The sequence below is a fragment of the Grus americana genome, chromosome 14, assembly GCF_028858705.1.
Source record: "Grus americana isolate bGruAme1 chromosome 14, bGruAme1.mat, whole genome shotgun sequence".
NCBI lineage: Eukaryota > Metazoa > Chordata > Aves > Gruiformes > Gruidae > Grus > Grus americana.
Genome location: NC_072865.1, coordinates 8,838,566 through 8,863,623, shown reverse-complemented (window position 1 = coordinate 8,863,623; position 25,058 = coordinate 8,838,566). Strand labels below are relative to the sequence as shown.

Sequence of the window (25,058 nt, the reverse complement as noted above, 5' to 3'; positions counted from 1 at the left end):
TCATTTAAAGCCACCTGTGAACAGAGATGGTCCTGTATTCACTGAAATCCATACACCAAAATTATTAAGAAAAATACTGTCACCAATATCATAAAATTCTGATAAATGGCAGCACAGGGAATAACATAATAAACTAGGAATTTGTGTTGCAATAACTGCACAAATATTCTGTGGCACTTAGGTTTACATGGCAATGTAAATGTATCCCATATGTATTAATAATTAACAGTAGACAATGTGTTCTCATCCTAGAGCTAGCACTGTCCGCCTCTTGGTCGTTAAGCCATCTCATCACTAAAAGTCCTCTCTCTTCTTGTCTGGCATAGTCTCCGTAATGCATCACGTTCACCAGTTTCTGATGCAAAGGCCACGGAATGGATTTAGTTTCAGCACCACACAGGTAAATGTGTCAACACCCTGGGTGGATCCCCCGTGTGAAAGATGGGCTTTCTCTGAACACGAGTTAGTGGGATAGCTGGATATTGTGTTAAACATGTGATGGGATTAGAAGATCTAATGATCCTTTCCAGTTTAAAACCAATGAGGATAAGAGTTTATGGATCTTGTAATAGCATTCGCTCTCTGATTCCACAGTTCATTTCAAGCCTCCATCTGCTTTCTCTTCCTTTGTTGCTGGTCACTCTGGTGTTCACTCTGGTCTCCCTCACGACTGCACCGTGAGGGAGAATTTTATTGAAATCCAAAATGAAGTGATATCTCTATCAGTATGGTCAACAGACAGACTCACCTGGAAGGGATATTTATACTGACAGGGAATGATGATGTCACTTTTCACAATTTCCACACATTTAATCCTGGAAAGTTCCACATAACCCTTCAACGTCCTTTTTTTCTAAAAGACAGAGAAAAGCACTTGGTTAATGCTAATGATTGTGGATTAAATGAATAATTAGGCAAGATTGTCCTGTCCACAGGAGATTTAATTTTAATGGAGCAGAAGAAAATTAACTGATTATGTAAGAAATTTAAGAGTATAAAGAATCATTCTCATATATGGCACCTCTATATGGATTGCACATATGCATGCACATATTTCGACTCAGCACATGGATTCTTAGAGGACCAGTCAAAACCTTTGGTTGAAATTCAGGTTTTATTTTTTCTTCCAAGCAAATGAAATGCCTTTTTAACCAAAAAGAACTATTTTCATGAAACGTTCTGTTTACTAACACTCCTGTTGCATACTGAAAAGCTATAAAACAATAAATATTTGATTTAAAAGAATATTTGCATACTGAGAATTTCAAAACTAAGCATTTTATCTAAAATGTAACATTTTTACTGCATCTGTTTTCTAAGAAACAACATTTCTCCGTTTTTGTTCTGTCTGGGGCTTTGGCTAAGAAAAAATAACAGGAAATTTTGAAATAAATAATATCCTCAAAAACCTGCCGACAAAACTATTTTTTTGGCAGCCTCTGCTGTTATTATTCGCCATATACCTGATAACTAGATAATACTATGGGCAGTTAGGAAAGGGTAAGAGAAGAACAGACACCCAAGTATCCCAACTACCTCAGCGTAGCAGGGATTTCCTACTGAGTCCTCGCCCCGTAGCTCCTTGGCGAGTGGCACTCAGCTTTTGCAAGCGAGGGCTGAGTCGGACGCCGGCGCGCGGCAGGCGGGAGCTGAGCTAAGGCTCGGTAGCTGGTGCTCGCTTCTGAAGGATTCACCACAAATGTGTTCGCTCTTCGGAGGCAAAATGGTTTCCTGTTTTGATTTGTTTTCAGTAGGGATTAAGCACTAGCTGTCTCCCAGGTCAGCTTTGCGACAACGTGACGGAAATCGGTGAGATTTAAGAACCCCCCAAAAACACTGCAAAAGCTTCTGTTTTCCAAACACAAGCGATGGTCAATGGGAGAGAGCATGAACTTCAGTGACCGTGTTGTACCTGTCACAGGTTATCATTGAGAGACACAGCAAGACTTCAGCAACATCCTCGCCCTCCTTCGGACCCCCAACCCGACCCTTCGTGTCCTTCACCCTCCAGCTCCCTCTTGCCCCTTGCTCCCTACATCACCATGAACCTGCAGCTCTGCCCCACCGCTGTGCCAACCCTCACTGCTGCTCCGTTGCTACCTCTCGTCATTACACTCAGCCTAAAACAGGGAAGCAGCTAATGCTACTGGAGATGGGGTGAGGTTTGCCACAGTGTGCTGTCAAACAGTCTCAAAACAGAGAGGCCCCAGGGCCCCTCAAACCTCATTCTTGCACAACGGGTTATTTTGCCTTTGTGTATTTGGACTTGAGGAAAGAGAGGGAAATTATTACAGTATGGTCTCACATTGCTCTTACTGGACTTTGCTGGTGTATTTGGTTTTTGCATTTGTATTTGCTTGCAGTTTAACAGTGCCCCTGGATTTATGGCCACGACTGTCTCCTATAGACAGCATCTGCTTATGTAGTTCTATGATGCGGACTGGGATTTTTTTATATCAATAAACCCAAGGCCGTAAAGCACCCCTAAATGTAAATACCAATTAACTTTCAAGAGTATTGCCAAGCCTTAGAAGGCCTTCGTGCACTCCATTTTCACCATCTATTTTCTTTCATTCTTTTCTATTCACTTCTTTCTTCCAGGCTTGGCTTCCTCTGTCTCTTCTCTGCAACCCCCTCTATCATTTGTTCTGCTCCTGGGATTTCTACTCCTTCCATGAGACACAAAGCCATTTATTTCCTTTAAAAGCCTTCAATTTTGCTAGCATTGAACCCTCCTTCATCTTATTTCTTTGAAGTCCCAGGGTTTAACCACATGCATTCCTCCTCTGAGGCTTTAGGAAGCGATGCTGTGCCAGTCACACGCTCTGCTCTTTCCCTGCAGACTGTTTTTTGTTGACACCTTTCCGGACTCTGCTGAAAGACAGCATCCAGCCTTCTCAAGGAGCTTTGTGCAGTGATCCTGCAGCTCTCATCACCTACTGTGCTGCTTTTAATTATGTAATTTCAGCAGCGGAAGCTCCCCATAATCTCACATTGCAGTGCAACGTCAGGGTGAGTCTCACAGCCAGTGCATTGCCTGGCAGACCCTCAGCAGATGGGACTTTGCTGATAGAAAGCAATTACAGTCCCACAGCAGCACAAACAACTGGAATTACCCCTCAGAAACCAGGCATTACGCAGAAACTGGGCTGGAAGCTAAACATATCCCTGCTTTTGTGATGCCTGACTGCACTTTAATCCAACAAAAGCCACTGGGCCATTTGGAAGGGAGTGGAGAGGAAAAGCTTCTTAAAAATGATCTCCAAAAACCTCAGAGACTTGTTCCTAAAAGGGCTAGACAAAACATGCTGACAGATCTCCATTTGTTGTTTTCAGTCTGCCCGGAGTATAATTAAGTAGATGTTTTAGCCGGTCAGTCAGAAAAAACATCAGTGGTCTTACTGTGTAATGTGTGTGGAAAGATAACCAAGGCATGCTGCTGTCACACGAGGAGCAGCGCAGCACGCTGCAGATCAGTCCGTCCTGTTTTATTTCTTTTGGTCCGTTATTTGCAATGTGGCAATTCCAGGAAGGAGAGCTAACAGCTCTCAACGGAGTTGGGTGCATCACAAGCCCAATGCATTACGGTCTTTATCTTTGGTATTTCACCTCCTCTTGCCGCACAGCTCCACCAGCTCTTTCACTGATTAATCCTTTAATTTGTGTCTACTGCATAAACTAGAAGACCACAATGGTCCCTGTTTGCCTTAGATACTAGGACAATCGACTATGATACAATTGACACAGCCCTGCCCCGCAACACAAGTAGGCATCTCACCATGCTTGCTTGGGGAATGAGGTACCTGGCATTTATCACGTGCTAAGACTACACAACCACCAACACTGCTACTCACCCACGCCATGCCAGCTTGGCCACCCAAAAAAAGGAATTACTTTTCACCAGCTCAGGGTTTGGGGCAGGGGAAGGAGCAGAGATGTGGAGCCTGTGGGAGGTTCAGCGAGCTGTCAGCGGCCGCTGCAGGTGACACGGATCTGCGCTGCGAGCACGTTTCCTGGTCATGGCTCTGCACCCTCAGGCTTCACGAAGGTTTAAGATCTTGTAAGATATGGGGCTGTGCAGTCTGAGGAATTTGCTACTTTCTGGCTAACACTTTGCTGTTGCTATTTGTGAAGCCCATTCATCAAATGCGCTGCATCGAGCATCTAGGCTGAAGGTCCCTCGGTGGATGCTTGAAGGTTTTGCTGAACCCCACTGTATTACCAAAGGGCCCTGACAAAGAAAGCAGCCACCAGTGCTGGAGGCAGAGGGAAGGGAGGGAGGCCAAAGGCGAGGGAGAGGTAAGGCAGGGGTGGGCACAAGGAGCACGGCAGGAGAGGGCCGGCGGCATTTTCTGGCAGGCAGGAAGGCAGCATGCTATGTTTGATAAAGCTGGCTTGGTTCAAAAGTTGTATAAGAACTTGTATCGTGTTTGTTTTGCGCTGGTGAGGGGAAAACCAAGCAATTAAGATTCATGCAACCCCAAACTCCTTGGCAGCGGTCACTGCCAAGGGGTCTCCACGCTGCAGCTGAGCTTTCCTTGCCCCGTGCCACTGGCTGTTTGTGTTCACCTCTGTCTCCCTCACCTCGTCCCCATCGCCTGAGCATCCCTTCCTTTGCAACACCGGCTGCTCCTCCCAGCCCAGCCAGGCACCTCACAGCAGGAAGGAGTACGGTCCCTTCTGTAGCCCCGCTGTGTCCCCCCTTGGATACGGAGTCCTTCCTCCCACCACAAGGTCCGTCCATGAGCCCACGTTTGCCCGCTGCTCCCCAGTAGCAGCTGGACATTTTCCCTCGGTAGGAGGGTAGGGGAAAGTTAATTTATAGCTGCGGTGGAGCAAGGTAGGAAATTCCAGTCCTCTATAAGCTCAACCACAAAAACTTTTCCGTCAATAAAAGCATTTAATGACCTTCGCTGTAGCGTCAGGGTTTTTTTGTAAGAATCTGAGCCAAACTTCATTCCCTGTTTTCACTTATTGTCTTGACTAGAAGAAACTGTCCTTAATTGGTCATTAAGTAGATGAGGCGTCTTTGCCTTGGCCCTTGGCATGACCCGCTTGTCCTGTGTCACCTGCTCCCTGTCCCTCTGCTCCGGCCGAGCTCAGTGTGCAGCCTGGACAGAGGCAGAAGCTGATCTTGGGGCTTCTTACTCTGTGGGCTTGAGGTGGTGAAACTAAACTAGGTTATTTTTTACAATGCTATGTACAGCCCCTCAGGAATGGTCAGGGGGAAAAAAAAAACAAATAAAAAAGCAAAAGCTTTGACTTCTGCATGCCACTAGAATAAAGTGTATGTAAGTGTGAAAAGAGGCTTGCATGCACATTGAAGTATTTTTGGAGCGGCAATGAGAGACTGCTGTGCTGGTGAGAGCAGGCGCACTGACCTTAAGAGGACTGACATACCCTGCAGAGAGCTTGTACTTGCACAGTGAATGCTCTCTAGGGCCCCATCCACAGCTCTTACTAGTGGCACGGTAACTGCACACGGTAACAACAAATTAGCAGTAACAGTAATACGACTTAACCGTACCATACTACTGTCACCTGTAGCTTTATGCTGCTGGATTCTGAACTGTGGTATATGTGCACCATGGTGTGACGGAGAGGTCAGAATGGGCTCAGGAGAGGGCAGGAGCTGGTTTCAGGGAGCAGAGGCAATGCAGCTGCTCTGGGGCAGTGTTTGAATGCAGGTAGAACTTCACGTGTGCCTTTTCAGGAGAGTTTTTTTCATGAAAATCAACTCCCCTTCCAAAAGCTGGCAATACAGTGCTCAGCTTCCATCTGTGTTGCTCTCCTTTGGCTGTCAGTAAGTTGACCTTTCATATAGAAAAGTGAATTTTCGGAACTCAAGTGCTGTAAATTCAACCTGGGATCTTCACACTTTTTTCCCCTTCATGTATGTTGTCACCTGCCATGAAGACTATGGAGGCGAAGTTGTATCATTAGCTGTGCCTATGGGACCCAACTGCCTTTAAGAGCAGAAACACCTCCACTGTTGATACACAGGCAGCAACGGGACAGGAAAAAAAAAGCAGAAATCCTTTCCGTTTGGCAGATTAGGGCTAAGAGTGAACAGAGGTAAAAACAGAGATGGCCCTTGTGTTCCCAGAGCCCACAGCTGTGGCTGAATGACCACAGGGGAAGTATCTTAAGTAGCACAGTGACGATTTTATGATGTTGCTATTAAAAGCACAGTAACTAATTTTAAATATTCCCCCAGCTATGAAAAGCAAAGGGACACGGTCACAGCTGGGAAGCGGCGTGGGCTGCTCCTGGCTCAGCACACATTCTCGGGTAGCACCTGACAGCAATCAGCTTAGGCTGACATAAAATGGAAAAAAACCCAACAAATCTCACCATAAAAATGCCTATCTTCAGAATAACTCAGTCTGATTTCAAAATAATTCAAAGAACTATTTAAAGTTGAAGGATCTTTCTCTCACACAGCTGTCTCTGAGCTTAAAAAGGCAAAATAAGGTCTAAGTTTCTATGGTCAGATCCTTCAAGATATTCCCTACCAGCTTCCAGGAAAACATTTGAGGCTATTTTTGTAGTTTCACTCTAAATGGCAGGTACTGATCACTCCTGGAGACAGGCCACTTGGCTCATGGATCTCTGGTGTGATCTGAGATCACACTTTTATATTATCATGATCTTAAATTAAGCTCTAGGAATAATACAGGAATGTATATCCATTGCTTGCTCTGATTCTTCTCCTCATAACCCCGTAAGAAAATATTAACCATAGCCATACAGTGTTAATCTCTACTTGAGCTATTAAGATGTCATTTTATGGAGGATATGAGTACATGGCTTCAAGACAAGAGGCACTATTGCAGGTCTAACCGTGATAGGAATTAAATGGGTCAACGAACAGATCACTCCAACAGACCTCTTTGCAGACAGATTAATATCAACGTGAAGCAGAACCATTGTGCAAGGTATAACACCTTCCAATGGCAGAGAGCTCAGTTTGATGTGGTTTGGTGGACACCATCTTTTAAAATTAGTGACATGTTACTGCCTTTCAGGTATGACTTTCTTCAGGTCTTGCTGAGCTGCTGCAGTAATTTGGGAAGGAATTTCTTGATTTGCTGAGCTGCTCAAATTCTGCTTATGCCTATGAAGTTGCAGAGTTTCCAGTTTATTTGCTACTTAGTCTATGGGTCACTCATAGTCATGTGTTGGTGCTGAGATAGCAATTAAGAACACAGAAAATAGTACCTAGGAGCTTATGAGATATCACTGGAACAAGATGGACTTATTTTTAATTGTAATTCTCCTGCTATGGTATTTTTCTACTCACCAAAAGACTTGAGCATGAACTTGACCCTCCTTGAACACTGTGTTGATACAATTATTTTCTATCCCTTGTCATATCCCTTATCTATACATTGTGGTATGTGCTGCCTTTATCATTAATAGTTGGGAGATTAAGAACTGTTGATTGCTGGATTGATAGAAATTTTGCCTGAACTCTGGCATTGTTCAGTGTTTCAGGGGTTCTCTCTCTTATTAGGAACACTGATACTTTGAGTTTGTATGGGAAATAAAATAATTTAAACAAATTAAAATGAAATGTGAAACCTAAATTGAGCAATTTGAATTTTAAACGAAAGTTGTAAGGGATTTTGCATTTCCTGCCAATAGTAAGTGCTCCAAAGGAAAATTGGAAAGGGCTGATAATTGATAATACTGGGATTTTCAGTAGAGCTCTGACTGTTGCGTTATGCTTTAATATCTCCATTATACCCCATTATATTTGATATTTAAATCCCAAAATGTAGCTGCTTGGTTCACATGTCTATCATGCCTATTTCATCCTCCTATTTAAATAAAAAACCCTAAATAATTGTTTTACAGCTGTTTTCACATCTAAAGAACATGAAGGTGTTTTAGGGGTGGGCATACCCTGGATGCAGAGTGCATTGAATTGTATTGAATGACAAAATCAACTGCGATTGGTGCCTAAGATGCCTTCATTCATCTAAGCAGTAGAGGTGGAGGAGCACACCTAGGAGCCTGGGGAGGCAGCTGGGGGGCTGTGTCTGCTTCGCTGCTGTAACTCATCCGTGGGCACTCCACTGCACTCCTCAGTCGCTGCCATACCTGACCAGAGCAGTCACAGCCACTAACTAACGTCTTTTTGCCATGTTTCTAGGGACCTGCAAAGATCTCCTTGATCGTATGCTCACCTGGAGCACAGCACAAGGGAACAGACCTAGGAAAGAAGCTGAATCACGGCAGGTCCCTACATCAGGAAGTAAATAGTTCATCTGCCGGCGAGACATTACGGTGCTGCTGTCCGTACACACCATTTGCGTGCTATCAGTTCGCTCATCATGCAATGTCACTCCCAACCACTAATTTCAGTATTAAATCTTGTTTACTGAGGCCAATACCGTTTGTAGCCAAAGCCTGTTCCACGCAAACAATCTCAGTTTGTTATCAATCTACTCAGTTAAATCCTCAGTTTACCTGGGGAATATCTGCTACGGCAGAATTACTCCTACTATCCTTATAAAGTCCTATAGGCCAGATCCAGTGTTGCATTTCCACCAAAATAATTTTAAACCAGAGAAATCTAACTTTTTTTTTTTTTTAAAAGGCCGGAGAAGTCAATAGAGCTACCCTGAAGACCCAGACCTCAGACACCGCGCACTTAGCCAAGAGCTGGCCAGTTCACTATTCACTCCTCCAGGCTTGCTAAGGTGTCCAATTTTCAAAATTACATGAGCTGAAAACAGAAGACATGCAGGGGAAAATTGAAACCATAACCTTTCTGCAAGGTTTCTATGGTGTAAAGTGTACATTTTCATGGGCTGCCTGTATTAACATTAAAGAGATTGGTGGAAAAGCACACTTGGCCATAAGAGAATTTTTCTCTTGATCCATCACAGGACCTCCCACATCTGCAATAGCCCAGTATTTTCACTGAACTCCTGTTTTAAGATCTGACAAAGCCACTGCCAATGTTCACATTGTCTCAGGTCTTGTCTGAGATGATTATCAAGGTGCGCGTCCCTACTATCAGCGCAAGTGGCTCAACAAGAAAATTGATGTCACCATCAAGAAACAGAAGAAAAAAAAAAAGGAAGATTCTTGCCTTTCAAATGAGCTTTCTAATATGATGAAAATAAGTCTTCTATGTTACCTAAAAGCATATGGAACAACTGCTGAATACTATATTAGTTTCTCCAAAACTGTTCTTGACTCTAGCAAAGACTGGAAGGAGTGGATTGCAGTGAAAGAATGATTCAATGAAAGAAGGGAAGCTAAATTAAATCAACTAAATGACATCACTTTTCCATTAAAAAAAAGTATAAGCTTTAAGGACAAAAAAAAATGGTCAGAAAGGATGAAAGAGTATAAAGTAACAAGCAGCCATTGCCACAATTTCAGTTACAATGTTGATTGTAATATAAAGCAAAGGCAGGCACTGGAAGCAAAAATGGCCACAGTAGAAAAGTCTAACAAAAGGTAACTATTAAGAAATCTCATATTTATTGTATTATATTCATATTAGAAGGAATTCCTTCCTTCTTAAAGATATAAAAGAAAACATAGGTTGAAGATTTTGCCACGTCCTTAATGTTCTCTGACAGAAGAAAGATTTGAGCTTTGTAGTTTAAAGAAAATGGAAGTATCTGACATTTGCTGGGAAGACATTGCTCAGAAGTAATTTTAAAAAAATTCTTGAAAGATTAAAGAACACTAAATACCTAGGCAAAGATCAGTAGGAACAGAACTGGGTACGCGCAAAAACTGCAAACCTAAAATTATTATAATCAAATTCTGAAAGATAAAATCAGTTATTCCAGCAAAAAGGAGCTATTTTTATTACCAGACACTGCCACACATTTGTAGATTTAGAAAGGCCGTAGACACCAGACACGGAAAAACCCGCATTTTGCTTAAAGCAATCTCGTCTAGACAATATCACCGCCCTGCATCATGCCACAGAAGTCGTGAGCGAGAACTGTAATAGATGGGAACTTTGTAAATACCCAGAAAACATTTGATAAGATGCATTGGCACAGGTTGCCCATAGACGTGAAATCTCTGCCCTTGGCTTTCAAGCAGTGGCTAGTCAATGCTACAGCCAACTTCTTCTAGTGTTGGCAACAGTCCTGCTCCGAGTGTTGATCTAATGCTGGCACCGTGCACAAAGTCCGACGAAATGAATTTAAGAAGTGCCCTCCAGCCAGTATTACCATGATTCTGTGATTTCACAATAGAGATGAGGATCATTGTGGCAAGCAATATGAATTTAATCCTCCCTCAACTCCAATTATATGATTCGGATTATTAAAAAATCCTTTTTAAATTTACAGAGGTGTACCAAAGGATTCATTTAACATCAGGCAAAGGTTTGTGCCTTCTATCCATCTTATTAAGGTTATGCTGATTTTATTACATAAAAATTCATTGAAACAGGTGTGATGTAGACAGATGCCAAGCCTGACTTCTTTGTGAGTGATATGTGTATTATTAATAAATTAGTTGGAGATATGCATCAGAAGACAGATGGTATTGCAAATTCTGGCAAGTGAACAAGACTTGCTAATAAATACATGACAAGTTATGAAGAATGATGTATCTACTCAGATATGTATTTATTTGGAAGGTAGTTTTAAAACCATAACTAAATTCACTTTAGATGAGGATTATAGCTTCATGAATGTTAAGGTATTCAGAATACACAAAGCAATAGAAGTAGTATGAACGGTCACTCTAATTAACAGGAACACCAAAATGGAGATCTTCAGAAAAAAAAGTCTTAGTCTGTTTACATTAGAGTCTCGGGGAAAATAAACAAGTCTTTCCAGGGCAGGATGGACAAGTCGGATTCTGTGTAGAACAATCAAGGTAAAATGGGCTGCTGGACGGAGGAACAAAGTGCTGCTTTTGTTACCGTGGGTAGCTGGACTGTTGCAAGTAACCCAATGGGTACATAGTGCAACAGAAGCAGCTGAAGCATTTTTAGGATACTGATAAAAGGCTTTTCAGCCAAGTTTATTCCTTTGTTCTCCCGGAAAGCAAATTTCAAGACACACTGAAGTGCTATCTTTATATCTGAATATCAAAGATCTGAATGAAAGAGCCCAGGACAAGGCTGACTCATGCTATGTGACCTCCTGAGCATCTGACCAGTGTAGGAAGAATAGTGCTGATGTAAATGAAAAGGGAATTCGGTCCTTTTCTGTATGCGCCTTTCATTGCTACCTTTAAAAGCTGGAATAATAATACCCCATGAGTGCACAAAGATATAAAATTTAAAAATATTTATGTGCCTGAACTTCCCAGGTATTAGGTACAACTTTCCTAGCCCTGAGATACTTCTCAGAATGCCTGTATAGGGCAAGGTGCCTATTTTTGAAGGGGGAAAACTGTGGTGTAGGGACATGGAGTGCTTCTCCGTAGTCGACACAGACAGACCCAAGCACTCTCCACAGGTCTGAGCCATGCCAAGATGAGCAGCTCTGACGCAGAAACCATGTAATGGTAATGGTACCACATTAGTGTGGTACCAGCCCAGAAGACGGTGGCCTGTTCACTAAGTGGGACATCAGCCTCAGATATCTGTGCCACTTTTAGACTACAGCCAGCTTGAAGTAGAGGGAGAGATCCTCATTTCTGGCTGTCCCCATCCAGGTAGGAATGTGACATGCCAAAGACTGCACAAGAACCTCTACTTAGGATCTGAAATACCAAATTATCTCTCTTCGCTCTCCTGTCTGCTAACCTGAAGGATTTACCAAAGACCATAAGCTGTCAGACGAATGGGATGTAGGTAGCTCACCAGTTTAAGTGGTTTTTGCTGAATAAGGACATTTGAAACTCTGTCCTAGACACCTCTCCAAAGGGTCTTGTCTGCTTCTTCTGCAGTGCTGCAAGTGTACTGGCACCCTGAGAGCATCACAGTGTCTTCACTGTCAGTTATTCCGGTGAGGATCAAAGTCATTGAAATAGTTAAAATGATTACTCCCATGTGCTCATTTCCTGACATGCACAGTAGCTATAAAATCAGAGCCTGGAAACAAAGAATTTTTGCCCATGGAATTGATTTGCATGTTATAATAACGGCACTTCTGATGTATTTCAATAGAGACGGGGGCTGAATACATGTGCCTGTTATCAGGGCTTTGCTTTATGTTAAGACAGCCCTGCATTGTGCACTGCGTAATGAATTCCAGAAAACACAGCTTCTTATTGTTGTCAGTTATTGGGGGCTCATTCTCCTAATGAGATATGTAAATATCTTTCATTAACATTAACGGCGATTGTGTGCTTGGCCGCTGAGGAGAACAGTGCTTTCTGTCTAGCTATGGCCGTTACGACGAAAATGCTATTAGAGTTATTGCAAAAATTTGCCTTTATGATGTTGGTTGCCTGGACAGCTTTTGGTATCATTTACAGAATTACCCCTGTACCGCTTTGACCTGTTTATTTCCTTGCTTTGGACTGCTACAATACATGCTTAAACATCTTTTTATACCCACAGCGTCAAAATGCAGAGAAAGGGTCTGGGTGCTAAACTCCGCTAAATACAGGCAAAAGATATAAGCCTGGGCTTAACACATAAGCATATGCTTTACTTTAAGCCACCCAACTGAAATCCGTGGGACTTCTCAAACTGTTAAGCAGTTCACTGGTTGTTTTACCGGACTTTAAGCACAGGCTGTTGTCACTGCCCGACCGGGGACCAGAGGGGTGGGTTCTGGACAGTATTGAACTCTGAGTACCGTAAGCCACTGGGCAGGTTGATAAGGTAAAGAAATTCATTGAAAACTCTTACAGCAAACATCCACAGAGATTTCCCTTGAAAAATACATACTTTAAAAGCCCATACAGTCGCTGGCCCCATCTATGTGGTGCAGTACGCATGCCTAGGGATACTGCCCACCACTGCAGCCAGCTGGCAGAGAACAGCAATGTCCTTACCGCCTTGCCCTGAACCTCCAGAGCAGGGGGACCACACGCAAGCTGCCTGCTGGCAGTGGTGACAGCCTGTGCCCACCCCTGCCAGCCCCACGAGTCGTCTGGAGAGTCCCCACGGAGCAATATCTCTCTCTGCGATAGAGAATGAGCACTACAGACCATCGATTCCAACACCTGCGCACGATCCCTGTCCTGGTTCACCCATGGGGATGGGCATAGGTACCGTAATTTTCCCTTCACTGCATGTGACCTCAATTGCTGGGAGTTCACTCTGTCCTCAGCGCAAAATAAGATGGTGCTTGCATGGGCTGCCCCAAGCTTTCCTCTCCAGAACAGCGACAACCTGAGCACGTGGAGGTCTCACCGGGATGGTCTAATTTTGGGGAAGATTACTGAAGAGGCTGAGGATAGGTTCTGGGAGTATTTCATAGGACAAACTCTTTTGTCCTCATTTCGTATGAAGTTCTTCTATTCATGTAACAACCTGATTTTGACAGTTTGTGTCAGAAAAAAATCAGCGTTTCATGGAAAATTGGCTCTGTAATTACAGATATACCCACTGTTCCTCAAATATGTATAAGGTCCTAAAGTTACACGTGTGTTTATTTTTACTGTCTCCACAAATATAATGCGTGCATGTTTATAATAGATAATATACGACACAAAGTAGACAATATACCAAACTCTCATCTGGCCTAATTGACCTTTAGGAAGACTGGGGATAAAATTTCCAAAGACACATAGCATATGAAATCTATGCCCCACTGAAAGTCACCAAGTCAGATTTTCCGAACTATTTTAGTGTCTAAAGATGCTGACAGACACCTACTGCAATTCCACAAAAGTATCTAGGCAAAGTGCATGTTGAATTAATCTCAAGACCACCGAGACTCAGAAAGCATTGAAGAAAACCATTAGTAAAGATTTCTCTAAATACCTACAGCAGAATCACTTAGATGCTTTTGAAAATTTTACCTAGAATAATTAAGTGGAATAGTTATAATGGAATTTAAAATCTGAAAATAATGGAATTTGAAAGATAGTTTGGATAGCAAAGGGATTCTCAAACCAAAGAGAGGAACAGTATGCAACAATAAATATTTTTCTATTTAAATATGGAGGTAAGAAAAAGCATGGACTATAAAATAAAGGCAAGAACAACATTTCATTGGGCATATCTGAGAGAAATAACCTGCAAGTAAAAATGGCTGTTAGCCCTTAAAGCTGGTATCCAACCTCAGCTGTGTTATGATACAATACAAGGGCACATCACATCTCGCTTTTCTTTTGGAGCTCAGTTTTAAATTAATTTTCTGCAACTGAGCAAGATCAGGTGGTCAGAAGTTGCCAATGCGGGACAGCAAGGCAACGTGATCCTCAGCACTGGTCTGCGTACAGTAACAGTGCCTAAACGTAATGGATTAACAGCATGTTCAGTGGCTGTTGGAAAACAAGCAATATTATTTACAATCGTAATGAGACTCAGCAAATATCCAGCTAAATAGAAGAGGGAAATAATTCTCACTTCACTAGAACATTTAGCACAATGGGGTGCACAGATTGACTTCTAATTTTTTTCATATTTAGCAAATCAGGAAAATGCAAGCTTGGAGAAACAGTGCCTAGTCTGAGCACGGATCTCATCATCGCATCCCTTCTGAAGCTAATTCTGAAGACTAGACCTGTTACACATGGCAGCTGGATTAATTTTAAAACATAAGACTGGTCTCCTATCAGCCATGAGTCTGCTGCCCTGAAGGAAAGAATGAGAGAATGAAGACCTGTGGATGACTTTTTTCACAGATGTAGTTAGGGTACACTTGTGATCTTCGCAATACGCCACTCCAGGTCACCCCTCACCCGTGTGAACTGCCAGGCACAGGCTCACGCAGCTGTTACACACACCGGTTACAACAGCCCATGCTAAATTCCTACAACAAAACTAGATCCTTTCTTACTCCTCCATGCATGCCAAATGCCCACTGCCCGGAAGCTCTAAATGACCCATTTGACCACTCTGCAATTTTCAGTGAATGGTGCCGTAGCAAGGACCAGAAAAGTTAAATTAATAAAATTTAACAAAGATCATCCTTCCCTCCATTACTGTATTATGAGAGAGAAAATGGCTGACGTACCCCGTGGCGATGTTCATAGTAAGCCAGCTTGGATTTGGTTAAGACAAAGAAGCGCACTTTAAAGTTGGAGGGTGAAGTCCTTCTCTTCTGCTGGGATTTTTTGATCAGCAGTTCCTCCAGGAGCACACAGTTATTCATGGCTGAGCCAAGAACGGTTGTCTCCCAGGACATGGGATGACTGCCCTATGCGCCGAGTGCCCGTCCAAGAAAGAGACACAAGAAGGAAGACAGTTAATTAAAAAAAAAAAAAAAAAGGTGTTCAAAAGGCAGCGTAGGTGCTTTGAGCTTTATCTTCCCATCTACAGCAAAGCTTCCTTTCTGTCAAACCATAACCACATCCTCTCTTAAGTCACACAACGAACAGCACATGTTGAAATATAGGCTAAGGTAAATGTTGTGGAAAAAATAACACTTGAGGGACATTCAGTAGATATGAGTCAATGATTAAGGATTAATTAAAAGGGCGTGGCATGATTAAGCATCTGTCTAGTAAATACAGTTATAAATGCATGCACTGAAGATGGTTGTATAGGTTGAGTGTCTCTACTGTCCTCTTAAAAGTAGGTCATGCAGCCGTATTTCTTTTTTGAAGGAATGGTGCTTTCCCATTTAGAGTATTTAACAGTTGACTGTGAGTCTCGGAGATTTCATACCACCTATTTTGAGGAAGTTTCCCACATAACATGAAAGTTCCTACTATGTAAGCAAAGAAAATTGTATCCAGGATATTCTTGTATAAGGAATGATAAATATTTGTAGTCATTACAGATTTAGACTGAAAACAAATGGTTACAATAACTGATAACTAATTAGTTATCATTGGTTACTATTTACTGATTACTGACTGCTTCAGGAGCAGTCTAATTAGTCTGTGGCTGGATGTTCCAGGAGGCACAGCCACAACATGTGCTCTGCGGATGCAATCAGGACCGGTGTAATCAGCGGTGAAACGAGCACAAACATCAAACCAAGCCAAATGGTTTCCTCAGGACTTCGGGGCACCATTCGGGGCAGTCTGCACCAGGCTAAATATAGAATTATGAACAAATTAATATGTACCTAATGCACTCAGTATGACAGCACTGTTAAATTTTAATTTTTAAATTTTTTCTCTGCTCTTCCTTTTTTAATATTTTGTTTATTTTTTTAGTAGTGATGTATAATTGTATTGCTGATGCTATTGAGGACTGGAAGATAGTCTGGTGGACTATGACTACAAGATCAATACTTACCTTACTGCAAGATAAGTATTTTCATTAATTAGGTATTTCTGAAAATTATTTCAATCTAAATCAATTACCAGTGCTGACTTTAGCCTTTAGTTCAACGTAGCATTAGGGTATAAGGACATAGCTCCCTATTTCTAACATAATTTTAGAGTCGTTTTCAAGCTCCATAGAAGATACTTCATTATTATAAATTCAGTTCATGAGAAAAAAAAATCTGAACAAATATCAGAATTGCAGACTCTGTTTAGGTGAAGACTTTGATTTTATAGGGCAGTTCTTAGACTGACTTGGGAACCATATTTCTCCATAGAATGTATTGGTTATTCCTCCCCAAATAAAGAGGTGGCATATCCTTTCCTTGCTGTTGTATGTTATATTGTTTAGGCAATACGTTCCAGGGATCATCAAACATTGCTTACCAATTTTGTTCAATGCTAACCTGCATTTGCCATAAAAATACAATTTAAAGATAGCACTTGACATACAGATCTGTAAGAGAGTTTGCTAAAGGCAATACAGTATCGTGGAACATAAACAAGTAGAAGCAGAAGCTGTTGTGCAGTTGATCCCTATATATCTCTCTCTATATATGTATCTCTATGTGGTGGTCTTGCCAAAGACGAGATGCAGCATATATTGAAACATTCGTTGTGCACAAGTCTAGCAAAGCTATGTTTCGTTTCTTGACAGAATGACTGAGTTCCAAGGAACTCTTGTGGTTGAACAAGAAAGATGACACAAATCTGTGATCTCCTGAAAAATTGTCACTGCTGCCAAGGGGGATTTCATATTTATTTGTAGACTGGGATCAATACTTGGGCCAAATTTCTCAATTCTTCTACAAAACAGTCTGCCTCACGCAGTGCACATATATAAAAAATGCAGAGTCTGAGTTTTTTAAAATTGTGCTCCGTGTAAACAGCAGCTATTCAGGTACTTCCAGACCTTGTTTAGGTGCTTGCACCGCTAAAATATAGGAACATTTTTGCATGCATGTAATTTTCCTTGCACTTGAGAATTTGCTGGTTTAAATTATGCTCAGAGATCCTTTCTTATAATTAATAAACCAAAACATGGACAGCAGAGTGCCCTGACAAAGTGTATGGACTTCACTTTGCTAGCAACAGTGAATCCCCCCAAACGGGCTGTTGATCTTAATAGCGTTTCGCTTGATTTGTGTCAGTACAGATGAATTTTATAACCACATTGCATTGCATTTTTAGCTATGAACGCTTATTTAGGACTTTGTTATTCTTTCTAGTCTCTTCTTTGCACTAACTAGTGTGTTGAGGACTTTCTGAAAAGTCTTTGGAGCTTGGGCCAAGGGGGGTTGCAGCCTGTTGGCAGAGATGTACCTCTTGTCTTCTCAGAAAATTGAATATAAATAGAAATGCAAGGGTGTGACATCGCAGCTTTACAGAAAAAGCAAAACATACAGGACAGCGAAGAGATGAGACGCCAACACGTAGTCCTCTGAGGGGAGCAATACTGCTGGAGACGAGAGGATGTGGGGGGAGAAGAGATTCAGCAAGGTTGGTAAGTAGTGGGGGGAGACCTAAGAAATTCTTTGAATATAGTGACTGGCAACTTGATTTCTTCATGAGATAAGAGATGAGTTAGCGGAGGGACACGAAGAGGGGAGCGATTTGATCAAATGTTCAGATAGGGGGCTTGGCAACTGCACTTCATTTAGCGTAAACATGGTACGATGCGATGCGTTGTAGGAGGTCTGACGGGAAGATGATGCAAGGGTCAAGGCAAGAAAGAAACGAGGAGCACATGAGATTTGGCTTGCACGTGGGAGAACTGGACGGGCTGAGCTGCTGTGGAAGAGAAGGTACAGATTTGGTCAAACACATGTAGAAAGATAAGCACAGTTGTAAGAAAATAATCACAGATTTTGGCCTGGAGTGATAGAGAATCTGGTAGTTACATCAGAAGTAGCAGGATTTAGCAGGCGAGGTCAGCCATTCTGAGTTTTCCGTAGTGAATTCAAGCTGATGATGGGCCAGCTACGATATTAGGCAGGGGTAAAACTAAGAATGATCATAAGGAAGAAAACAAGTCAACGCAGCCAGATTCGTGTGTCATTGATATAAACACAGGAGTTTATTTCAGTGAGAGCTGCTATTTCTGTTTTGCAATATCTTGATCAACTGATAACTCTTCACTGTTGAACTGGGGAGGAAGGTAAGGACTCAGATATTTTCGTATCCACTCTTGCCACAGATCTACCCCTTCATGTTCCTTTTTCACTTTAGTCCCAAACCCCACGTGTAGCAAGCACACAAATATTTGAGTGTAGCAAGCCAAAAGCGGAATATGAATGCTAAGTCTAATGAATATATAGCCAGATTGACTTGTATATACAAAAACATGTGGTCTAAGAATTGTATTAATATTTAATTATACATTTATGAGAGAGTAACCTGCCTATGTGTATTTGAGTTTTATTTACTTTCAAAGACCATGATGTCTTGTCCAATTTTTAAACAAAAGTTTTTGTTGCTTTCAAGACATGAACTGTAGACATAAATCGTATGTCATCATCCACCTGGGTGATAACATATTACAACCCTTTTAAACAAAGCCTCAGTTGTTTAAGGGCTTCAGGACTCTTCTACAGTAGTGCATCTCTCTCTATATGTATACAGAGAGAGAGGGGGAGAGAGAGAGAGACTTAGGTAGAAATATCTCTCTTGTCGAGGATCAAGTTGGCTCCAGAGCTGGAAGATGTGAGGACAAGTCTTAGAGCTCTACACACAAACTACACAGCCTTGATGAAAGGGCTCCTTGGGTGAGCGAGAATATCCCGCTAATGCATATATCTATCTCACTTCTGGAACCTGACCTTGATGGTGCAGTGATACACTAAACGGATGAGCACATTCCTTTTGTTCAAGGCTTTTGGCACCGCTATATCTTGCATGGTACAGAAATTCTGTATCCTTAATAGAAAAGATTTAAATATAATGGTCCTAAATATCTTAAAACTACTGTAAGTCTGTCCCTTAAGAAGAGGAGGCAAAGCCTGATGAATTTTTTTAGGTATCCTACATCTTCTCTGCTTAGGTGCTTTTATAAAGCCTGCTGCCATGTATGCTTTGACTCTTTTCCATCCATGTGCAGGAAAAAACCTGAAATATTTTCAATTTTTCTGATTTAAGTTTGAGCTGCTGTGTGCACTAAATACTCCTCTCTGCTGGGCAAGTTGAGGTTACAGATGAAGTTGTTCTTATCAACCGTGGCCTCATTCTTTTTCTTTTAATCACCTTTGTTCTTCACTTGCTACCTCCTGCAAACTGCTCTACTTCTGCTCTGAAAAATGTTATTTTAGGGATTGGATTTTTTCTTAGGGGATTTACCCAGATTATGCAGTTCACACTTTTATTACTGCAGATTGTGGAAATCTCCCCACCCGCACATCCTGCTCAGATACCAGTGCTTATGCCCTGAAGGCGGCAGAGAAATTTATAAAGTTAAATATAGACAGTTTTTGTTTTTGTAAAAAAGAAAAAAACAGACCGGAAGGCTGCAACTATATCTTCACTCTCATAAACCGACCTGTATACTTCTACCATGTTTGGTTTACTGCCCGGGTGCCGGCTCTTTCTTTTCACCAGCTGTTCAATATGATGATTATCATTCAACTTCCAAACTCCCAGAATTCAACCCATTTTGCTACTTAGCTCTTTTAGAGTGTGAGAAACTCTATTTAGGTTACTCAGCTGCCTTGCTTCTCTGGCAGTTCATTATCACCCCGATAAACATGTCTCCAGTAGACCCAAAGAACAAGACAGAAAGCTGCAGAAAAAGGGAAGAATTAGCCCGGTCTTTATGAGCCAGATGCATCCAGCTTTCCTCTAGGTCTTACAACTGCACCTTTGAATCCGCTCACACTGCTCCCTGTGACCAAGGGAGTTGCTCTTGTAGAACCAGAGCAAGATTCTCCTGTAAACTGTTTGGGAGCCCTGGGAAAGTAGATGCCTTGTTCTGAGCATCTGCTAGGAGGATGTAGTGAATTATCTATGATTTGAATGCCTGAAGCGAATCGCTCCCAGGCTTACTGACGTTGGCAGTAACATAGAGAACATGTTTTATATTGGTGAACTTGCACAGGGTTAGGACAGGCTCTTCCGTGATGAAGGTACAAATAATCCTTTGCTCAGCTGTTTTCTGCAAAGCAAAAACGCAGAAAGGAAAACCCAGTTTCATCGGGTCATACCCAAACTGGAAATTTGTTCCAGCTCCTTTTATTAGTGCCTGCCTATCGTGGTTCCTGTCCGTTACTATTTCCTTCTGAAGACAAAGGCGTGACTGCCGGCAAAACTGCAGTGCTGCAAATCCCGCAGTTTATTCTGGCAGTATGACATGTTTGCAGCTACCCAGGTTGCTGATGGCTGGATAGGGATTACTTCTTCATGCCACGCAGACGTGTTTTTTGAGACATGTTCATTTACAAGTTAGACTAGGCAGTCACCACAGATGTGTGACCGAGTAAAGACCCAGCATTAATATCTGGCTTAATAATCAGGTAGAGGAGTTGCTACCAGAAACAACATTAAGACTATGAGGGTAGGCAAGAGTGCTGGCTGATTCTACCAAAATGTGCCTGGATTTTGAGCCATGTCAATTTATTAATGAGAAGTGAGATTTCTGTTTCATTGCTAAATAACCATGCAGGCTCTGTGCTGAGATTTGAATTTGTTCAGACACCTGTGGCAATAGGCTGTATAGCAAAAAGCAGTTTAGCTGTCATGTGCATTGAAGATTGGTGTGCCCCAATTTTTACATGACGGGAACATTAAACTTCTTTCCTATGTTAGTAGGTGCACCAATAGGCTGCAGCTGATATTTTTGTCTGAGTCGGAAAGAAAAGGCAGCTCAGCACTGCACTGCAAATTCATGAATTCCCAAAGCCACAGCAGGAGACAGGGAGATGGGAATTAACCACAGCAGATGGAGACATAAAGCTTGCTTAAGTCCCCTTTGCCCCCAACAGGCTCCTTTTCTTTTCCCCTCCTCCCTGGTATATCCTGCAACAAAGCCTATAACAATCACCAAAAAAGGAAATTCCTGAGCTCATTGCTTAATTAGGCTGTAACACTCAACCTAGACCAGAGACTGGAACTGAGTTGCATTTTGGCGTTATTTTTCAGACAACATGGGAAAAAACCCCCACACTTTTATTTACTATTTAGAGTGCAATAGCAATCAAAAATGGAAGAAACATGTTCTAGCACAGAAGAGAGCAGTGCTGTTTTAAGACCCTGCAAGAAAATGGAGTTTGTATTTACTGTGCTTTTACAATGCTTGGATTCAAATTCTGCTAAAATAACCTAGCATACTGCAATGGCATGCACTGTACACACTGCTGCTGAATTAACAGAATGGGAGTGCCTGATAATGAAACATGCCAATTTGCCTAAAATTAGTTAGGAAGAAACTCAAAATAAACTTAACTAAAGCAGTAAATTAAGCTGTTGTGTCTTTGAGGCAGAGAACATCATTGTACTGATTCTCCACCTGCTGAAGGGGTGTCCAGGCTCATTTTCACAACTTGGAGATGCTGTATTATCAGCAGTGGGCTTGTACTGGATAGCGTCCTTCTTTCAGAAAAGAGCTGAAATGTAGCAGAAAGCAAATTGTAGAGTGCTACGCATGACGCTCACCATCGTTCTTAATTTCTCATTTGGAACCACCGTAAAGAGAAATGTTAGCAGCTCCCCATAGGCTGGAAAGGGTCATCCATGAGTCTTCTGAGAATCAGCGATGCTACCAAGAATGAGACTGAAACCCTTTTTTCTTCTTTCATTAGTTGACGTTATATCCCCTCTGCCTTGGCCACTACATACAGACTGGGAAAATGACTCAAGAAGATCACAGAGATCATGTAAAAAACAAGTGCTTGGCCCCCCACTGTCTTCTACTTTTTGAAGTCACAGCATTTTACATACTTGCTGCACAGTTTGCTGAGTGCAAGGCGGTAGAGAATCAAGCTCAGCTCCCATTAAAAGAATGTGAAATCAAAGTCTGGAAAGTCCAATAAAACCAAAGGTGTGTTAGTACCTCCTACTACATGGGGTTTTTCATGCACCTCTGGAGGCGGTGCTTTTTATTCCTTGCCTGTCTTTCAGGGTATGATGTAGCAAGATGATTTGAGACAAAATAAGAGCTTGCTGCCACAGAGAGGAGAACCATTCCCCTCACCATCTCCCTGACCTTCTCTCTTCCTATGCGCTCTCCTCTCTTAGAAACTCGCCCTGATGCTCACAGGATAGATAGCACAGTGCGCTGACTTAACTCACTAGAAGAGCAGAAAACGTAATCCAGAAAAATGACAGTCATGTTTTCTGTGGGGTTTGGAGTTCCATCAGTTTACTTTGCAATCCAGTGTCCGATGGTGATGGTACAAAGTAGTGAGAAGAAAGGACTGCACAGCCAGAAGTGGGGGCTGGAGGAGCAGTGAAGGAAGAAAGGAGAGTGGGACCAGGAGGAAAGAGCAGGGGAGGAGTGTGAAGGAATGAGACCTCCCTTTCCAAGGTAGAAAACTGTTTAGTTGCAGCATGGAACTGCACCCTTACCTGTATTTGAAAACCATGCTCTCAGTTCCATAGTTATGTGGCTTGATAAGATCTGCATCTCCATCCTGGAGTACTTTCACTTCTTCAAAATGATTATTTGTATGCATTGAAGTTGTACTTAGAAACAACCACCATGTTAAAAAAAAAGAAAAGATAAGCCATCTCGGATCCCCCATCTGATAGTATGTGATTTTCTGCTCCAAACTGTTTAGATTCTCAACTGACAAGATCATCAGCTGATGAAAGAAGCAATGTGGTAAAATATTCTGATTTTATGAATGAAGATTAAAGGTCTCTTAAATCTTTCTGCTGATCCCAAAGGATCTTGTGGTTTAACATGGGGAGTCTGAATGACTGGTTCATGGCAAACAGCAAGCCTGTGGCACGGGAGACTACCAGAGTCCCAGTTCCATGCCTGCACCCAAAGCACTCCTTCAGTCTGTGGAGACTGATAATTCCATAGCCGTGGTAGGAAAATGGTGGCAGCTGGCAGCTTTTTAAACTTCTTCATTCTTTAACTTGTTTGGTTTTTAATTCTTTATTGTCAAAATAATTAAAGCATACAATATTTATTTTAGAATCAAATCACATTTTGCGCTTTCCAGTTTTCTTAAAGGTGGCTCTAACAGATTCTGTACCAGCACAACTCCTATGTTTCAAAGGGATGGTTAGCCCAGGTCCAGTGCTGAAATGCTGAAAACTGAACCCAACATGGGCAAACCACCTTACCCTGTTATGTTTCTTCCGCATTGTGTTGCCCACCGTGGCTGCCCATTAGGATATTTCTGCACAAAGAATAGGAGCTTTCTGTACCCAGGCTCATGAGTCTGAGCAAGCCATTCACACTCGTGACGTTTCAGTCCGTCTGGATGTTTTTCTGAGAACACTAGAATAATTCACATCTTGGGGCACCATAAAATCCTTAGTGTAAGGACCTTTATCTCACTTTTAAAGTAGAAGTAATGACATCAAGGGCAGAAAATGTGAAGATATCGCTGCAGATATCAGACAGCATCAGATCTGGCAGTCTAGAAACTACTGACAAATACAGATTGAGCCCAAATCAATTTACTGTCAGTTTTCCCTAAATTAAAGTCAAAAGGCAAGAATACTCTCCTTTGGACAATATGCATAAATTGAGGCCTAGGTACTTAAAAAAAATAAAATCCTTGAGCCTATGTTTGAAAACATAATAGAGACCATATCTATATACACATATATTTGGATAAATACTGAACTATAGTCACACTGGTGACATCAATCTGTGTGAATGCAGAGGAAAGGACAAACCTTTAACTCAGATTAAATAATGACCAGATGTGAGACTAAGAAACAACGTAATAATTTAAGTCATCACGAACATCATGTAAAATGTGTAAATACTGTACAGCACCGCCAGAGAACAACAGCATCAAACTTTGTAACCAGAGAGGATTCTTCAGCAAGTTCACTGAAGGCCAGCCTTTCTTTTATGTGACAGATACTTGCTAAATCACCTGCGAACAAGTTATCTCAAAGGGGGCCGTTTCCTCCCCAAAATATACTTAGCTTACAAATGAAAACACATCAGCCTATTTCACAGCCAGGGTTGCACTGCCAGCTGTAGTGTTGTTTGGTTTGGAATATTTAAATATTCAGTAATACGTGAGCCAGTGATGTTTTTCAGGTTTGTTTTTCAGGTTTTCTAGTCAACTAAAGCTAACTATTCTAGAATTTCTTTGCATTGTTTTGGAAATAAATTAACAGCATCCACAGTAATTATCATTCAATTGAAACTTTTTTTCTTGGTGAAATGATAAAGTGAACGGGTAAATGATACTGCATGTGCGCAGCCAGGCCCCAGTCAGACAAAGGCCATTGCTGCCATCTGCTGAGGAAGACAAAAAATGGAACATAAATGGCCAAAGCGTCAAAAAATCCTTTCCTGTTGGCCATTTCAGGGGGAAATCCATCCCTGCAGAGGTGATGCCAGCAAGCCCAGCTCCCCGTGATCCACAAGGTGAAAACCTTAAATCCGGAATTCTTTTCTTCAACTCCTCCTAAAACAAAACTGAAAGAAAAACAATGGAGCGCAGCTGTATGTTACAGTCTTTATGTGGTCAGGTTTCGTATATCCAGCTGAAGGAACAACGTGAACACTTTCCAGGGTGATGCTTTCACTTCATGACTGG

At 41.9% G+C, this 25,058-nt stretch overlaps 1 protein-coding gene across 1 annotated transcript in view; it reads right to left on the bottom strand.

Annotated features, from left to right (window-relative positions):
* ITK (IL2 inducible T cell kinase) overlaps positions 1-15,311 on the bottom strand; it is a 34,300-nt gene extending 18,989 nt beyond the window's left edge. The window contains exons 1-2 of the mRNA XM_054842144.1: positions 15,075-15,311; positions 749-853 (exon numbers count right to left, since the gene is read on the bottom strand). Coding sequence (XP_054698119.1) covers positions 749-853; positions 15,075-15,245 — 276 coding nt within the window. The 5' untranslated portion in view covers positions 15,246-15,311. The remainder of the gene's footprint in view (positions 1-748; positions 854-15,074) is intronic.
* Positions 15,312-25,058: the final 9,747 nt, after the last annotated feature.